Source organism: Pan troglodytes, chromosome 6, assembly GCF_028858775.2.
Source record: "Pan troglodytes isolate AG18354 chromosome 6, NHGRI_mPanTro3-v2.0_pri, whole genome shotgun sequence".
Lineage (NCBI taxonomy): Eukaryota > Metazoa > Chordata > Mammalia > Primates > Hominidae > Pan > Pan troglodytes.
In genome coordinates, this window is record NC_072404.2 from 123,421,367 (window position 1) to 123,440,306 (window position 18,940).

An 18,940-nucleotide genomic window follows, 5' to 3' on the forward strand; every position below is an offset into this window, starting at 1 on the left:
TCCAGCCACTAAGAAGCCCAAGGTTAAAATCACAAGCATTCCAAGTGATAACAGTCTTTCTGCAGAAAGGAACTCACCTCAAGTCAACAATCACCAAATACTTAGATCTGTGGGCTCAAGACCACCTTGAGAAGAATGTACTGAGGGAGTGAAATATCAGACAGACCTTTGCAGAAGCATCATTAGAAATGAGTGTGCCCACAGTAGAGTTAGCTAAATTGCAAAATATTCCCTTTACCACCCAGCCTATCCTTTCCTCCAATGGTAATCTCTGTTTCCCTTTCTAACCTTCAGGAGCCTTCCCTCCTCATCATCCCACTGCCACCACCATTTCATTTCTGTAACATTCCCAGGGTACCAGTGTCCATTTTTTCTATTCCCTGCCACCATTATCTTTTTCTTATATTATTTTTTCCTTTAGATTTTTAATTTACGACTGCAGGCCAGGCGTGGTGGCTCATGCCTGTAATCTCAGCACTTTGGGAGGCTGAGGCAGGTGGATCACTTGAGGTCAGGAGTTCGAGACCAGCCTGGCCAATATAGTGAAACCCCATCTCTACTAAAAATACAAAAAATTAGTTGGGTGTGGTGGTGCATGCCTATAATCCCGGCTACTTGGGAGGCTGAGGCATGAGAATCACTTGAATCTGGGAGGCGGAGGTTGCAGCGAGCTGAGATCGTGCCACTGCACTCCAGCCTGGATGACAGAACGAGACCCTGTCTCAAAAGAAAAAAAAAAAAAAAGATTTTCAATGTACTGCTTATTATAGCAAATTTAGAGAGTATCAAAAAAAAAAAAGAAAAAAAATGTAAGAAGGGGAAAAAATACCAGTAATCTTGCCATCTTTTAAAATGTTAGGATATTGTAGCAAAATTTTTTATTTTCATAATTAAGATCCTCTTTCATGTATAAATTGTTACCTGCTTTTTATTTTCAACTTCCTGTTCAGTTTGGATGTTACCTGCTTTTTAAAAAGCATTACCATTGCAATATAAGAATTTCTGCCTGTTATTAAATATCTTTTATCAACTTTTTTTTTTTTTTGAGATGGCATCTCACTCTTGTTGCCCAGGCTAGAGTGCAGTGGTGCAGTCTCAGCTCACTGCAGCCTCTGCCTCCCAGGTTCAAGTTCAATCAATTCTCTGCCTCAGCCTCCCGAGTAGCTGGGATTACAAGTGCATGCCACCACACCGGCTAATTTTTGTATTTTTAGTAGAGACGGGGTTTCACCATGTTGGCCAGGCTGGTCTCTAACTCCTAGCCTCAAGTGATCCACCTGCCTCGGCCTCCCAAAGCACTGGGATTATAGTCGTGAGCCGCTTCACCCAGCCCATCAGTATCACTTTTAATTGCTGTGTGATTACTTGATTTTTTTTTTTTTTTGAGATGGAGTTTCGATCTTGTTGCCCAGGCTGGAGTGCAACGGCGCAATCTTGGCTCACTGCAACCTCCACCTCCTCAGTTCAAGTGATTCTCCTCCTCAGCCTCCCAAGTAGCTAGGATTACAGGCATGCACCACCACACCCGGCAAATTTTGTATTTTTAGTAAAGACAGCGTTTCTCCCTGTTGGTCATGCTGGTCTCGAACTCCTGACCGCAGGTGATCTGCCCGCCTCGGCCTCCCAAAGTGCTGGGATTACAGGCGTGAGCTACCGTGCCCGGCCTACTTAATCTTTTAAGTAATTGCTGTGCAGTTAATCTTCCTCGTTTTAAATATTAAACCTAGAAGGGGTTGGACTTTTGGATGAATCTGGTGCACTTCGTTTATACACGTGGATGATGAGACAGTGACAATGGCTCAGATCTCAGTGATGGTGGGTGTTGATGATACTACCACCTAACTGATCCTGTAACCCTGACCCATAGCACCCCATGCTCATAAAAACATCAATCTGGCTTTTCTTTTTTGGTTGGTTAAGTCAACAGGACAAAAGGCAAGAGTTAGTTAACTCTGTATACCATAGATATCATTTTCATCTTGCAGTACTCCTGGAGCTCTAGTGTCCATCATTATATTGGGTTGGTGCAAAAGGAATTGTGGTTTTTGCCATTGAAAATAATGGCAAAAACCGCAATTCCTTTTGCACCAACCTAATATCTTTACCGAGAATATACTGAGGAAGTGAAATATCAGACAGACTTTAAAAAATAATTTTGATTTCAAAGTACTGCTTAGTATAGTAAACTTAGAAAATACCAAACATTGATAAATAAGGGAAAAACTATACCAATATTCCAACCACCTGTTAAAATATTGGCATATAATGAGTATTTCACATTTATTGGTATGCATTGGTATAAAAAGGTATCAGGCCACTGGAAAGGCATTTTGAGTCTAAGAAAACAGGAAGAAAACAACCCTGAACCCTGTCACCGAGTCACTCAGCTTCCTGGGGAATCTCCAAAGAGAGCTCAGCCCTCAACTTGGGCACTGAACTATCAGAAGGTAATTTCATTTGAATGCTATAGATCCCTAGGCAAACATTTTCCTGATGTCCTTTCAGCAGATGGTCTGTTAGAGCAAGATAAGAATATTAATACAGTACTTACTCAGCTGCTTTGGCCTTCACCAAAAGCTTTTGGGCTCCATCTGCTTCTTCATTTAACCTGTTTTCATCTGTCCTGTAATCCTCACAGAGTTGCATATGTTTCTGTATTTTGTCAAGTTCATCGGTTAGATTTTGGGATGGAATTGGTAGGTGAATGTCAAGCACACCATTCGCAACCTTCTCGATGTCTTCTGGAGGCACGTTTTCCTCTTAAATAAGAAGCAGGGTTTTAGGTAATCATGTCTCCTTAACAAACACTGTATCTTAAAAGTATAACCACAATGATGTCTCAGCCAAATGCACTTGCATTTGATTATGCGCCCCTAGAATACAGGGATTAGACTGTAGGTTCCTATAGATTCTTCTTCATCCTCAGCTGTCCCTTCTCTCTGGAAGAAACACTGCTCACTGAGTGCTGAATACTTGCTGAACAAGTGCTTGTTGGAAAAACAAAATACTAAAGACTTGGAACATTGTGTGTATTCTAAAAAATGTCCTGAGAATGATTTATTATAAGTACATACTCAAAAGCAATTAACATGTTTAGATACCTGTCATGAAGATTTAAGCACAATGAATGAGACACTGGAGAAGCTCTGCGTTTGAAGTCAACAAAACTGGATTCTGGTCCTCCATGACATTAAAAAGTCTCACAATTTTTGCTCATCTATGTAATTGGGTAACTATACCTGATGCTACAACTCAGAGGCCTATTCTGGGATTGGAGTGAGACAATACAGAGTAAAAGAACATGTTAATAGCATGTTATAAAGAAACTTTTTTTTTTTTTGAGACAGTCTCACTCTGTCACCAGGCTGGAGTGCAGTGGTGGCACAATCTCGGCTTACTGCAACCTCCTACTTCCTGGTTCAAGCGATTCTCCTGCCTCAGCCTCCTGAGTAGCTGGGATTACAGGTATGCACCACCATGCCCAGCTAATTTTTTTTGTATTTTTAGTAGAGATGGGGTTTCACCATGTTGGCCAGGATGGTCTCGATCTCCTGACCTCCTGATCCGCCCACCTTGCCCTCCCAAAGTGCGGGGATTACAGGCATAAGCCACTGTGCCCCCCAAAGAAACTTTCAAATACATCCATGCTCTACTTTCCAGAAAAGTAAATTTGGCCCCTATTGAGAACTAAAGTGGAAGATGAACTGTTAGAGCAAGCTTGTTCGACCCACAGCCCAGGGGCCACATGTGGCCCAGGACGGCTTTGAATGTGGCCCAACACAAATTTGTAACCTTTCTTAAAACATTATGAGATTTTTTTGTGTGTGATTTTATTTTTATTTTTAGCTCATCAGCCATCGTTAGTGTTAGTGTATTTTATGTGTGGCTCAAGACAATTCTTCTTCCAGTGTGGCCCAGGGAAGCCAAAAGATTGGATACTCCTGTGTTACAGCAAAGCCATTTGTCACTCTCCAGCTACTTACTGAACACCTACAATTCCCATAGGGAAGCTAGAGATGAACTAGACAAGGATCTTATCCTCAGGGGGCTTGCCGTCAGGTGAGGACTTATAAGTCATTATATACAAATATTGATCACATAGGAACAGAAGTGATCAATATAAGGCAAAATGCTATGGGGTTCAGAGGAAGGAGAAAATACTCCAGGAAGGATTTCAGATGCATTGAAACTGGACCTGGGAGGACAGCAGGTTAAACTTGTGGAGACTGTGGGGTGTGGGGAGGGGTAAGAGATATTCTAAACTGAGAGAATTACAGGAGCTAAAGCTCAGGGTGGTACAAGAAACAGTGCATGGATCACTCTTGGCAGGAGAGTAGTGTGCTTAGAAGGGCTGGGAGCAGATGGCACAAGTCCCTGTGTCAGAGGCTAAGGAACTTACACTGTTCAGAGAACAGTGGGAGCCAAAAATGATTTTCAGCATTTGAGTGACATGACATGAATATATATTCTGCTTGTAGTCATTTTGCTTTAGCTATTTTTCTTAATATAAATGAAATATTTTACTTTCTGTAATATTTTTGAAGCAATGTGACAAGAATTTTTTTGTGAGGGAAGTAAAATGACATTTTAAATAGAATCAGGGAGTTGGCTCTTTAAAGAAACAGTACTTTCTTTCTTTTTTTTTGAGATGGTGTCTCGCTGTATCGCTCAGGCTGGAGTGCAGTGGTGCGATCTCGGCTCACTGCAACCTCTGCCTCCTGGGTTCAAGTGATTCCCCTGTCTCAGCCTCCCAAATAGCTGGGATCATAGGCACGCACCACCACATCCAGCTGATTTTTGTATTTTTAGTGGAGACAGGGTTTTGCCACGTTGGCCAGGCTGGTCTCACACTCCTGAACTCATGTGATCCGCCTGCCTCGGCCTCCCAAAGTGCTGGGATTACAGGCGTGAGCCTCCATGCCCGGCCAGAAACAGTAGCTTTTTAATTAAAAAAGTTCTAGTACATCATACTGAATGGGCAAAAGCTGAAGCATTCTCCTTGAAAACCAGCACAAGACAAGGATGCCCTCTCTTACCACTCCTGTTCAGCATAGTATTGGAAGTCCTGGCCAGAGCAATCAGGCAAAAGAAAGAACAAAGCGTATCCAAATAGGAAGAGAGGAAGTCAAACTATCCCTGCTTGCAGATGGCATGATCTTATATCTAGAAAACCCCGTAGCCTTGGCCCAAAAGCTCCTTAAGCTGATAACTTCAGTAAGGTCTCAGGATACAAAATCAATGTACAAAAATCACTAGCATTCCTATACATCAGCAACAGTCAAGCCAAGAGCCAAGCCAGGAAGGCAATCTCATTCACAATTGCCACAAAAAGAATAAAATACCTAAGAATACAGCTAACCAGGGAGGTGAAAGATCTCTACAGGGAGAACTACAAAACACTGCGCAAAGAATCCAGAGGTGACTCAAACAAATGGAAAAAGATTCCATGCTCATAGATAGGAAGAATCAATATCATTAAAATGGCTATACTGCCTAAAACAATGTGCAGATTCAAGGTTATTCTTATCAAACTACCAATGACATTCTTCACAGAACTAGAAAATATATTTTAAAGTTCATATGGAACAAAAAAACAGCCCGACTAGCCAAGGCAATCCTAAGCAAAATGAACACAGCTAGAGACATTGTGCTATCTGATTTCAAGCTGTAATACAGGGCTACAGTAACCAAAACAGCATGGTGCTAGTACAAAAAACAGACACATAGACGAATGGAACTGAAAAGAGAGTCCAGAAATAAGGCCACACATCTAGAACTATCTGATCTTTGACAAAGTCAACAAAACCAAGAAATGGGGAAAAGACTCCCTCTTCAATAAATGGTGTGGGATAACTGGCTAGCCATATGCAGAACACTGAAACTGGACCCCCTCCTTACATCTTATATGAAAATTAACTCAAGATGGATTAAAGACTAAAATGTAAAACCCAAAAGTATAAAAACCTTGGAAGGCAACCTAGACAATATTATTCAGGACACAGGCATGGGCAAAGATTTCATGATAAAGACACCACAAGCGACTACAACAAAAGCAAAAACTGAGAAATGGAATCTAATTAAAGAGCTTCTGCTCAGCAAAAGAAACTATCAACAGAGTAAACACAACCTACAGAATGGGAGAAAATTTTTGCAAACTATGCATCTGACAAAGGTCTAATATCCAGCATCTATAAGGAACTTAAATCTACAAGAAAAAAACAACCCCCTTAAAAAGTGGGCAAAGGACATAAACAGATACTTTTCAAAAGAAGACATCCATGGGGCCAACAAGCATATGAAAAAAAGCTCAACATCACTGATCATTAGAGAAATGCAAATCAAAACCACAATGAGGTACCATCTCACACCAGTCTGAATGGTGATTATTAAAAAGTCAAAAAATAACAGGTGCTGATGAGATTGCAGAGAGAAAGAAACACTTATACAGTGTTGGTGGGGGTGTAAATTAATTCAACCATTGTGGAAAACAGTGTGGTGATTCCTCAAAGACCTAAAAAAAGATTACAATTTGACCTAGCAATCTCATTACTGGGTATATACCCAAAGGGTTAGACATCATTCTATCATAAAGACACACTCACATGCATGTTCATTGCAGCATTATTCACAGGAGCAAAGACATGGAATCAACCTATATGCCCATCAATGATAGACTGGATAAAGAAAATGTTGTACATATACGCCATGGATACTATGCAGACATAAAAAAGAATGAGATCTTATCCTTTGCCAGAACATGGATAGAGCTGGAGGCCATTATCCTTAGCAAACTAACACAGGAGCAGAAAACCAAATACCGCATCTTCTCACTTATAAATGGGAGCTAAATGATGAGAACACATGGACACATAGAGGGGAACAACACACACTGGGGCCTTTTAGAAGGTGGAGAGTGAGAGGAAGGAGAAGATCAGGAGAAATAACTAATGGGTACTAAGCTTAATACTTGGGTGATGAAATAATCTGTACAACAAACCCCTGTGACTCGAGTTTACAAACCTGCACATGTACCTCTGAACTTAAAAGTTAAAAAAAAAGTTCGAATGAAAAGTGAATTTACTTCAATCACTTATTCATTCATCAAATAGTTATTTGTATTTATTATGAGATTATAGATTCAAATTTTTATATATAGAACTTTCAGGAGAAGTGATACATCCCTTTGTTAATAAGGCATTCAGATTTCAAGAAAAATATTAGGGTGGTCAAAGAAGAGCTGAATAGTATGGTCATCATCTAATGTAATGATAATTTTATTGGGGCTTTATAGCCAGGCAAAGAGAAGCAAGAGGTGGGTGGAGGGCATTGCAAGGCATGAAAGCTTCCTGGTCACCAGGGCTCTAGGGACACTGAGCAGTAAGAAGTTTCTTGTAAGAAACAGGATTTTTCTCTATGCCTAGTTGTAATGATAGTTCTTTATGCCTTTAGTTTTAATAATCTGGACATAGATTTCTTTCAATTCCTCAAGTTAATTAAAGTAAAATATTTATTAGAAACGTATTCAGTAGCAATGAAGAGTAATAAGAGGACAGGCTCTATGACCCAGCAAACTAGATAGAAAGGAGGTCATGTAGACCCTATTCTACCAGTTCATGCAATTAGTTTAGCAACTTTGATTTTGATGTTTGTTTTGGTTCTTAGTTCAGCCTATTCCTAGACCTGGGTCCAGTCAATACCGATTCATCCAGCTTACTCATTGAAAGTTTGCTTTTGAATCAACAAAATGTCCAGTAGACTGATTCTACCCCATTCGTTTTTACTGACTATTTTTGTCAAAGGTAATTTCCACCTGATTTTTGTTTATCTTGAAAACAACAGCTAGAAACTGCCAATTCAATTTCTAGAAACATTGAGACAGGAAAAACAAACAACAACAACAAAAAAACAAACCCAAAAAACCTTGGCCACAGGGGTCTCTCACACATATTAAGTAGAATAATGAAGTGATTGAAGAGATTGTAATGGATGCTCCAATTGCCAATTCATGTATAAAATGTTAAATTATTGAATTTGAAAAATGGTTATGGAAAATAAAGCCTCTTCACATTAATCATCTCTCTCTCTCTCTCAATCTCTCTCTCTCTCTGTGTGTGTGTGTGTGTGTGTGTGTGTGTATGTGTACAGAGAGTAAGGTTTCAGGTCAATTTCCAGCTTCAGTACTTGATTTTTTTAATCTTTACTAATTCTCTGGAGTTTAAAATGAGACTCTCCCAAAGTAAGGCATAATGTACAATAAATCAGCTACTTTTGGTCAGCCACAGAGAACCAACAAAAGAAGACTTGGAAAATAGTCAATAATAGCTAATAATTTTTTTTAGATGCCAACTCCCTATGATATTTGATATCTAATTAAAATTCAGCATATCTTGATCTCATATCATTTCTGTCAGCAAAGAAAATTACTGAATCCTGATGTTGGGGAATCTGATAGAATTGTCATGTTGAACTTTCCTTAAAAAAAAATAAAATAACTTTAAACACAAAGTTCATGTGTTTGGAATTTTAACTAAATTCTAGCATTTGTTACCACATTTATCTTTTACAGAAAGCTGTAATTTTTTGGCACAGAGTTGGTATTTTGAGATTATTCTCATTAAGGAATTAAAAACCAAAGGGTATATCATTTTTCTGATTTAGGCTTGTCATTTCCAATTAATATAATTTGGAACTGGCTATGATGTTTGACTATACATTAAAAAGGGAAAAAAACAAAAACTAGTCCTAATATATATTTTTAAATTACCTAACAAAAAGTTTTTCACTTTTTTGATGAAAAGATTGATGTTTTCTTCTTCAGAGTCACTTTGGTTTCTTATATTTCCCAGTTTTTCCCTTAGCTGTAAGGCATTGTTTTTGGAGACTTCTGCCCGTTCACTTATACTTTCGATCTGGAATGAGAAAAACACAATGAAGAATACTCGACAATATACTCAACAAAGGCATGTTCTTTGATGTTTAATTACTTAGCTGGACCAAATAAAACTGTCACTAAAAACTAAATAAAAGTCTAGATAAACCATAGATTCATTTGCAAGGAATCTTTTACAAGGTGATTATTATCTCTTCTCATTATCATGTTTTCTTTAATTTATCATTAATTTATCTTTTAGAACATTATTGACTTAGCACTAACGAATTTTTCTAATATAAGTCTAAAACACAAATTTTGTTTTAATGGGGCTTTAGCATTCTTTAATACCAACAACTTTCCCATAAATTACATAGGACTACTTACCTGCCATGGTCATCACGTTTAATAGGTTGAGAGCATTTTCTTTTATGTAAGTTAAAATGTTACTCTTCTAAACATTCCTCAAATTCAAGTAATGTACTTTCTTTGAAAACTAACAAAAAAGCATTCCTCCTCTTAATAAATGAGCTTGAACTGAGAGTGGGCTACAAAGATAAATTCCAGACACTTTGTACTCTTGGTAGAGGAATGACAGGAATAATAGGCTAGCAAACTAGAAGTGCAAATTCTTAATTGTGTGATCTGAGAAAGGTCATGGACTTTTTCTTGGGATTCCAACAAATTAGAGAGAGAGAAAAAACCCAGAAGCAATAGGACAATATTGCCAACAAGCTGAGCTTTATTGAATAAATTAATTGTGACAGAAGTAGGGCTAGTTAGGATCAAACATAATTAGGAAAAAAAAAAATCCGCTGGGCACGGTGGCTCACGCCTGTAATCCCCAGCACTTTGGGAGGCCAAGGCAGACAGATCACTTGAGGTTAGGAGTTCAAGGCCAGCCTGGCCAACATGGTGAAACCCCATCTCTACTAAAAATGCCAAAATTAGCCAGGCATGGTGGCGCATGCCTGTAATTCCAGCTACTGGGGAGGCTGAGGCAGGAGAATCGCTTGAATCCAGGAGACGGAGGTTGCAGTGAGCTGAGATCGCACCATTACACTCCAGCCTGGGCCAGACAGAGTGAGATTCTTGTCTCAAAAAAGAAAAAAAATTCCCTTTATTTCCCCACAAAAGGAGCCTGCTTAATTTGAGCCATACAGATTTTTAAGAAAAGGATTTAAATTATAGTCATTGGCAAATGATGAAATAAAAAAGTATTTACATGATTTAAAATGTGTATCTTTTTTTTCAGAGTTGTTACTTAATTCTCTAGAACTTTCTTAGCTTTAAAATGGATAGCAGTAAGAATGGATTGCAGTAAAATGAGAATTCCAGAAATAAAATACCCTAGGCAGCAAAGCACCAAGTGATACAGAGGAAATCTCAGGCTAGATTAGTTGATACCATATTCAGAAAGAAAGAGATCAAGAAATTACTTCACTCTTAAAACATCCCTCTGCAATCCATCTTCTGTCACAACTGACTCCTGAGAATTCTCTCACAATCTCTTCTGGCACTCTTCCTCCTTCTAATCAAGAGGAAAATAGCACACCATTTCATCAACATGACATCCCCTCTCATCGTTTTCCAGTTCTCCATTTATGTGCTGATTAAACTAGCTTCTGCTAATATGGATTTCAAGGATAATTTTTTAACACTGATAGCTTAACATATTATTGACTTAATGATATGATCAAGCAGCAATCAGGACTCCTTTAAATGTGGGTGAGGTTTCTATTTTTTTGAGAAGGAGCAATATAATAGTTTAAAATTACATTAAACAATTAAGGTGTGTTTTAAGCACTGGGACCTAAGACCAGGATTTACATTGCTATGTTTGCTGCTGTATTCTCAACTTGTAGATGGATGCCTGGCACACAGTAGGTGGATATTTGTTAAAGCAATGAAGAACCACATGTGAATGGAAAATGATGTGGCAATACAGAATTGTGACTATGTAAGTAAAGTTTCAATATTTATGTAGGGATATGTTCCAGATTGGCTAATCAGATGCTTGCTCAAGGATATAGGGTGTGTGTGTGTGTGCGTGTGTGTGTGTGTGTGTGTATCTTGGCTGTGGTTCTCACCCCATTCCCAAGCTTGGCCCTCTATCCTTTACTGGATTTTGAGGCCCAGATGTCCTTACATATATTTCCTTCTTGTTCAGGAGTGGGTCTTTTTGTTTTTGGTTTTGTTTTAAACGAGGTCTCACTGTTGTCGGTGCAGGCTGGAGTGCAATGGCATGATCTCGGTTCACTGCAACCTCTGCCTCCCGGGTCCCAGCAATTCTCCTGCCTCAGTCTCCCGAGTAGCTGGGATTACAGGCATGCACCACCACGCCCGGCTAAATTTTTTTTTTTTTTTGTATTTGTATTTTTTAGTAGAGATGGGGTTTTACCATGTTGGCCAGGCTGGTCTCGAACTCCTGACTTCAGGTGATCCACCTGCATCGGCCTCCCAAATTGCTGGGATTACAGGTGTGAGCCACTGCGCCTGGCCAGGAGTGGGCTTTTTTTGCTTGCAAACAAGAATGCTTACTGATACAATATTCAACATATAGTGGTAAAAAATTCAGCTCTTTAAAAGCTTTTTCTTCTTTGTCAGAGGCTCTTTGCGTATTGTCAAAAAAGAAACAGATTGGGGAGCACACCACTATCCTGTTTTCAAACCACAGAATAAAATGCATTCTCAAAAAAAAAGTCTAAAGAAAACTAGGTAATTAAAAATGATGCTCATTTATAAATGACCAGAAAAGTAAATGAAATTATTTCAAATCATTATAGATTTAATTATAAGGTACTTAAATGTTAAAACAACTTTCTCAGTCTATCAACAGGGGAATGAGTTCAAGGTACGGTTTAATTCCTATTAAGCTATTTTCTAACATGAAATTCTAACATTACAATTTGTATATTTAGTAGGTTTTCAAATATACCCTTACATATTTATGAATTTATGAAAAATTATTCTTTGCTTTGAGAGATCTATAGTTTTCAACCCTTTAAAAAAATTAATTTATATATTTCTTTTATTATTATTATTATTATTTTAAACAAAATAGAGATACGGCCTCCCTATGTTTCCCAGGCAGGTCTTGAACCCCTGGGCTCAAGGGATCCTCCTGCCTTGGCCTCCCAAAGTGCTAGGATTATAGGCGTGACCCACTACTCCTGGCCTGTTTCCAAATTTTTAATGCTTGGAGTCTTGACATTTCTATGTAGGTTTTGCTGTAAACAAACATGTCCACACGAGTCTATGATAATGTATCTTGAATTCTTTCTCTCTCTCTTTACACACACACGTACACACTTGACTTTTGAATGACACAGGTTGGAACTGCACACGCCCACTTATATACAAATTTTTTTCAATAAAACTTACACTGAGTGTGCCTGCCTCTTCTGCCTCCCCTTCCACCTCCTCCACCCCTGCCATCTCTGAGACAGCAAGACCAACCCCTCTTCTTCCTCCTCCTCAGCCTACTCAATGTGATGACGATGAAGACCTTAATGAGGATCTATTTCCTCTCAATGAATAGTAAGTATATTTTCTCTTCCTGATGATTTTTCTGATAATATTCTCTTTTTTCTAGCTTACTTTATGGTTATATTATGATATATAATACATACATAAATATATGTTAATTGACTATTTAAGTTATGGGTAAGGCTTCCAGTCAACAGTGGGCTATTAGCAGTTAAATTTTGGGGGAGTCAAAAGTTACACATAAATTTTCAATTGTAGAGTGGAGGCTTGGTGCCCCTAACCCCCATGTTGTTCAAGGGTCAACTGTATACATATATATAACAGGAAATATATCAATATTCACCTCTGTTTCTAAATCTACATTCATATCATCTGTAATTTTATCCTATATTTCCAGGCACAAGAACACCAACTATCTAGAATCTATCTTCTCACTTGGAAGTTATATGGCAGTTTTATAAATTTTAAGCAGTCTGCTTCTTTATTGCTATAACTTTACAAATAAAGCAAGAGAAGATATTTACCTGATTTTTCAACCCACGAACCTGTTTGTCCAAATTACGAATAATGGATTTTGCTTCCTGGGCTTTTTGGAGGGCATTCGTTGAGAGGGTCAGGGAGCCGTGACAGCCGGGACCCCTACACTTCCTGTGCCCCTTCCGGCCCGTGCAGAGAGCACCGCCACAGGGCAAGGGCACACATGGCACATTTCCTGGATCTCTGCACACCTTGCAAGAGAAATGATTTACGTTAAATAGCAACTTGTTGTCAGAGCTTTTTTTTTTTTTTTTTTTTTTTTTTGAGACGGAGTTTGCTCTTGTTGCCCAGGCTGGAGAGCAATAGCGTGACCTTGGCTCACTGCAACGTTCTCCTCCTGGGTTCAAGAGATTCTCCTGCCTCAGCCTCCCAAGTAGCTGGGATTACAGGCACCCACTACCACGCCTGGCTAATTTTTTTGTATTTTTAGTAGAGACAGGGTTTCACCATTTTGGTCAGGCTGGTCTCGAACTCCTGACCTCAGGTGATCCGCCCACCTCGGCCTCCCAAAGTGTTGAGATTACAGGCATGTGGCCTGGCTGTCAGAACTCTAATGCCATCCAGGCTCCTTGAGTCAAGGCACTGCTTTATTCATATGTTTCTTCAATAGTTGTTCATCCTTGGTACATGGGGGTAACCCATTAAACATTTCCTAGCTAACTAAATATCTAAATTACTTATCAGTATTGTGTCAGTCTGTCATCCTTTATATTTATGGTTTTCTGAGAAAACAGTCAAACTTTTAGGAATTACATGTGAGTTTCACTTTTTATTTAATTATTTATTTATTTATTGAGATGGAGTCTCGCTCTCTCGCCCAGGCTGGAGTGCAGAGGCACCATCTCTGCTCACCGCAACCTCCACCTGCCAGGTTCAAGCGATTCTCCTGCCTCAACCTCCTGAGCAGCTGAGATTACAGGTGCACGCCACTACCCCCAGGTAATTTTTGTTTTTTGTAGAGACGGGGTTTCACCATGTTGGCCAGGCTGGTCTCGAACTCCTGGCCTTAAGTAATCTGCCCACCTTGGCCTCCCAAAGTGCTGGAATTACAGGCGTGAGCCACCATGCCCAGCCTGCACTTTGTATTCTTTTGAGAGAATTAGCCTTTTTCTTGTAATGAGGCAAGAGGAGCAAATGTTCATAGCCTGTACTGTTTTAGAAATAGTAAATAATATCAAATAATCAAGCCACAATCTTTACTCTTTGATCAATTTTTGAGTTAAATAAAAATAAGGCTTTTTATAGTATATAATAAAACATATATATTTTATATACCTACATATATTTATATATTTCTAATATATAATGAAAAAGAAATTTAAAATGTAAGCTAGGGAAATATCATTGAAGAGGTTCATATACCAAGTAAAAACCACAAATGCTTTGACCTTACCATCATGAATATTTACCTTTTCATTCAATATTTGGATATCTGGTATCTTAATCTGCTTTAATCTTTCCAATGACAAGTTTCCTTTTGAGGTTAGTGTATCTAAGATGGTAAGTAAGTCATTCCTTGTATTTGCAGAGGTATTAATGGTGGAACTAGTTTCATTAATTTTCTTTTCAGCAGATGATGATATGTGATAATATTTCTTGATGTTTTCTGAGGAGTCTACGTCAATGCAAATTGAAGTAAGGTAAATTTTGTGAAAACAAATGAAATTATATATAAGTTATTAAGATAATCATTCTATAATTTGGCTACTGTCTTGGTCTCAACTATCACCATAAAATTTCAACATCTTCCTTGAATTTGCAATTGATGGGGGAAGGATTAGCTATAGTATAATAAATATGGATAGAATAGATACAGGGCATTGAGATTTAAGTCCACAGATGTGGTGTGAGTCCTGGCTTCACCCTTTACTGCCTGGGCATACCCTTGAGCAAATCAGTTCATCTCTTATATTTCATTTCTTCCTCTGTAAATTGGTGATAATAATTTGTGAGAATTGAGATAATATGAATATATTCTGTAAATAATTTCCACAAATATAAGATATTAACTATGAATACCTATATACACTCAAATATAATAAACCAACTAAATTTACTTAACCGTATAGAGCAGGAGTTGACAAACTTTTTCTGCAAAGGCCAAATAATTAACGTTTTAGGCTTTGCTGGCCATAGCATTTCTATTCCAACTACTCACCTCTGCCATTGTAGAGTGAAAGCAGCTACAGGCAGTATGTAAATAAAGAGGTGAGGTTGTGTTCCACTGAAGCAGTATTTACAAAGACAGGCTGTGGGCAGGATTCACCCTGATGCTGCGGTTTCCTGAACCCTGATGTTGAGGCTGCTAACAATAGCTAACAGCTAGTTGGGTGCTTTGTAGGTGCCTGTACTATACTTCCCGTCAATTTTCTTCCTCAATCTTCACAAAACAGTGCGAAATGCACATTAGTATGATCATATTCATTTTCAAATAAGGAAACTGAGGCTCTATTGAGGAAACTTATTTGCCTAAGTTCTCATTGATAGTAAGAGATGAAGCCAGGATGTGAATCCAGGGTGTTTGACTCCAGAGCCTGTGTTCTTAAGCACTTCTCTACATTTTCTATGTTTGCATTATTAATACAAATTTGTGAAAGTAATAAGGTATGTATGGTATATTTTAATGTAAATTATAGTATATTAGGGGTTTAAACCATAACTCCATATTTTAGGAATCAGAGGCCCACGGTCCTGATCTGATCTTTACTCCCTATAGAACCATAATCCAGGCAGGAGACAACCACACCTTATCTTTCAAACTTTTCTGGTTCTATAAGACCATACTCTTAATACATCATGCTTTTCACTTATCATGAAAAAAGTGTTCCTATTGCTTGGAATTAGTTTCTTCTTCCATTTTTATGGCAGATTTTCTCCTACCCTGTGGAGATAATTCAATTGCCACCTATTCCCTGAAGACTTTACTAATGAACCCAGGAAGGATTCCGTTTTTGCTACTCTGTTTTTGAAGCAGCTTGAAGATGCTCTAACAGTCTTAATGCTGTTTGCAGTGGTTTATATTCTTGTCCCCTGCCCCCATTAGACAGAAATAACTCAAAGGTAGGGACTTGCTGTAATGATCTGCCTGTTTCTACTGCACAATGTCAGGCATTGGAAAAAAGCCCAGTAACTGCTGTTGGACTGCAAATTTGAGAGGATTAGCATGGGGGCAGTTTCACTTTATTTTACCTGGCGTGGGGTGACCTCTGATGGATTTTGAGTTCTTTCAGTGGGAACTGTCTTCTAGATTAGGAATCAGAGTAGATTCCTTACTCATTACATGGCATTTATTGAACATCATCAATACATCTTTGCTAGAATTTGTTTCACTAAATTTAGGCATCCCTTTAGGGAAATTAGGTATTCCTACCTGCCTTCTATTTTTTTTTTTTTCTCTTCTAGGTCAAAATCAGATAAAACACAGGAGTATATACATAGGACAATGAAAGCAGCCAAAGTTTTTTCCTGACATGGATTCATGTATATTTTCCATTTGCCTCTCAATTGGATGGCTTAGGTGTGAATAAACTCAGTGATGCTTCTCTCAGTAGTAACAGGTTGTCCATTTCCAAATATAACAGGGGTATGATCTTGAATAGCAGATGAACTAATCAAAGTTTTGCTTTAGAGTTCCATTTCTCTTGCAAATTATCTTGGCTTAGGCATAGCTCACATTCAGTTTTAAGAACTATGCAATATGAGTTAAGGGTGTGTAGTATGTTGCATGACTCTCATCCTTACAAAGCTCTTATGAGAAATATTGTGGGGTTTTTTTTTTGCCTCACATTCCATTGCATTTATGGTCACTGAAAATGGAGTGGCCTATACCGAGAAAGGCATATAAACATGTCTCTCTCATTTGCTTATGGCCATATTAGAATTTCTAAGTTGTTGATTATTCAAGACCCCTTACATGGGTTTGGCACTAGATTACTTTGGGTGTTAGCATTTGTTTAATATCAGACATTGTTTACTTGTTATTTTTGAGTGAATGCTAGCCAGGCTCTGTGATGTTTAAAAAGTTGAAATATCCATGAACAAATAATACCTTTAATGGTTGTTTTTGCATGTTCAAAAGTGCTCAGGCACTATGGTGGTAAGCAGAGGATGACTCACTAATGGAATGCACTGTGGATTTCATCAAACTTTGTGCAGACACAGTCAAAAATACATTTTTCCCTTACCCACAATGCTTGCATTAAGGACACTGGATTGCAAATCAATTTCTTCCTGAAGGTCTTCAAGTAAGAGGTCTGCTTCATTCTTTGCTCTTTCTATTGTATCTTTCAGATCTTGAAATTCATACACTGCTTTCAGTTGTTCATTTAGCTGCATGATTTGTTTTCTATAGAGAAAATAAGGGTAAATGTAGTTAAGCTTGTATTACATTCGATATATTGGTGAAAAAAATGCCACCAAAATTGCCCTCATTGTTAGGTATTCTTGATTAGAAGGGATTCCTTCTACTCGAGTTTTTCATTTGACGGTTTATAATTGTGTTTATGTCTCATCTCTTTCATCTTAATTCACCTTCCTGGACTATTGCAACATTCATTTAAAATATGGACAGCATACCAGGTCTAGTAGAATAAAGGCTCTCAAATCATTCCATTTTGACTGTTTATGCTCTGTCTTTCTTTGTTTTGGGTTTCAAAACATGCATTCAGACATGCTTCAATTAAATCAATCTAAGGGAGCTTTTGGCTTTCAACATATGATAAAATAGAACCGTTTACTTAGCCTGGGGTCAAATCAGGTCTTCATTTAGAATCAATCTGCATTCAGCAAGGTTCTTTCTAGTGTAACTTCTGTTCAGGGTCCCAACTCTTATTTTCCATTAGTGACAGGGAGGTTTTCTTGCTGGTGAGTGTTCCCCTGGGTTTTTTTCCATCACCTTCTTCTTTGATGGGGTACACCTTTGTTGTGCTTCAATTTGCTGGGTTTAGCACCTACTGTTACTTTGAGGGGATAATGAACACATTCCTCATGATGGAGAAGCTGTGCAAATCTTGAAGTGTACAGTTGGGGGAAGTTATAAAATGAATTTATGGGACTAATTTATCTTGGCACAACGGCAATGCTTCCTTCCATTTTCTGCTGTAACTCTCCCCTCTAATCTATAGACTCTTCCTTCAGGCTCCAATGGTCACAACTGCAATTCTTCAGGCTAACAATAATAACAATAAAAATAATGATAATTACTCTAATTGGGACTCCTTAAGCACTTACATATGCCGGACACTATGCTAAGTGATGGGTCTTGAGTAATTCTCACAAGAATCCTATGAAATCCAGACTTTCTCTCTCTCTTTTGATGAAGAAATTGAAGCTTGGAGTTTAGCAGCTTGCTGAAAGCCACACATCTAGTAAGTGGATTTAAACCAGTTGGTTTGACTTCTGAATTTATGCTCATGACACCTGGGGTTCTTTGTCCTCCTGTTCCCCTTCCACCTGTAGTTTACCCAGCAACATTTTTTTTAATAGAACTACATGAGGCCTGGAGAAGACAAGCACGTGAGAAGGCAGGCCCTGTCCAGGGTGCCCCACAGCGAGGCAATGGCAAAGGAGCACAAAGAGGTGAGAAGATGGAGAAGGAAATACAGGCTTCTCTGTGAGGAAGTCAGGAAAGGCTTCAGGGAGGAGGTGATGTTTGTGTGGCTGTTAAAGAGAAGTAGGAGTTTGGCAGGTGGGCTAGGAGGGAACAGGCCTCTGGGCTGCTGGTTGAAGAAGCTCAGCAGCTACTGCTTTCTCCTCACTCCAGACCTGGGCTGGGCACTCCTCTTTCTCGCTCTTTCTCTCTGGCTCTGCCTGTGGCTCTTGCAGTCTCTGTCCAGAACATCCATGGTGGATTGGCTCATTCTGCTTTCTTTGTGCTACTTTGTCCGACATTTTCCTAATGATGTCTAACCACATGCCTGTGGTCCATGGGCCAAAGCTCATTCTCAGACAAGTTTTCTTTGGGCTATACAGTAGGGCTTCTTACAAGTGCTATTGGATTAGCTGTATACATTTTGAAGTGGGGATAGTTCAGTAAAAATATGGATG

General features: G+C 38.7%; 1 protein-coding gene across 1 annotated transcript in view; it reads right to left on the reverse strand.

Annotated features, from left to right (window-relative positions):
• LAMB4 (laminin subunit beta 4) overlaps positions 1 to 18,940 on the reverse strand; it is a 104,416-nt gene that overhangs the window by 11,257 nt on the left and 74,219 nt on the right. The window contains exons 26-30 of the mRNA XM_063815948.1: positions 17,080 to 17,240; positions 14,305 to 14,510; positions 12,883 to 13,086; positions 8,765 to 8,909; positions 2,552 to 2,759 (exon numbers count right to left, since the gene is read on the reverse strand). Of these exons, the coding sequence (XP_063672018.1) occupies positions 2,552 to 2,759; positions 8,765 to 8,909; positions 12,883 to 13,086; positions 14,305 to 14,510; positions 17,080 to 17,240 (924 nt within the window). The remainder of the gene's footprint in view (positions 1 to 2,551; positions 2,760 to 8,764; positions 8,910 to 12,882; positions 13,087 to 14,304; positions 14,511 to 17,079; positions 17,241 to 18,940) is intronic.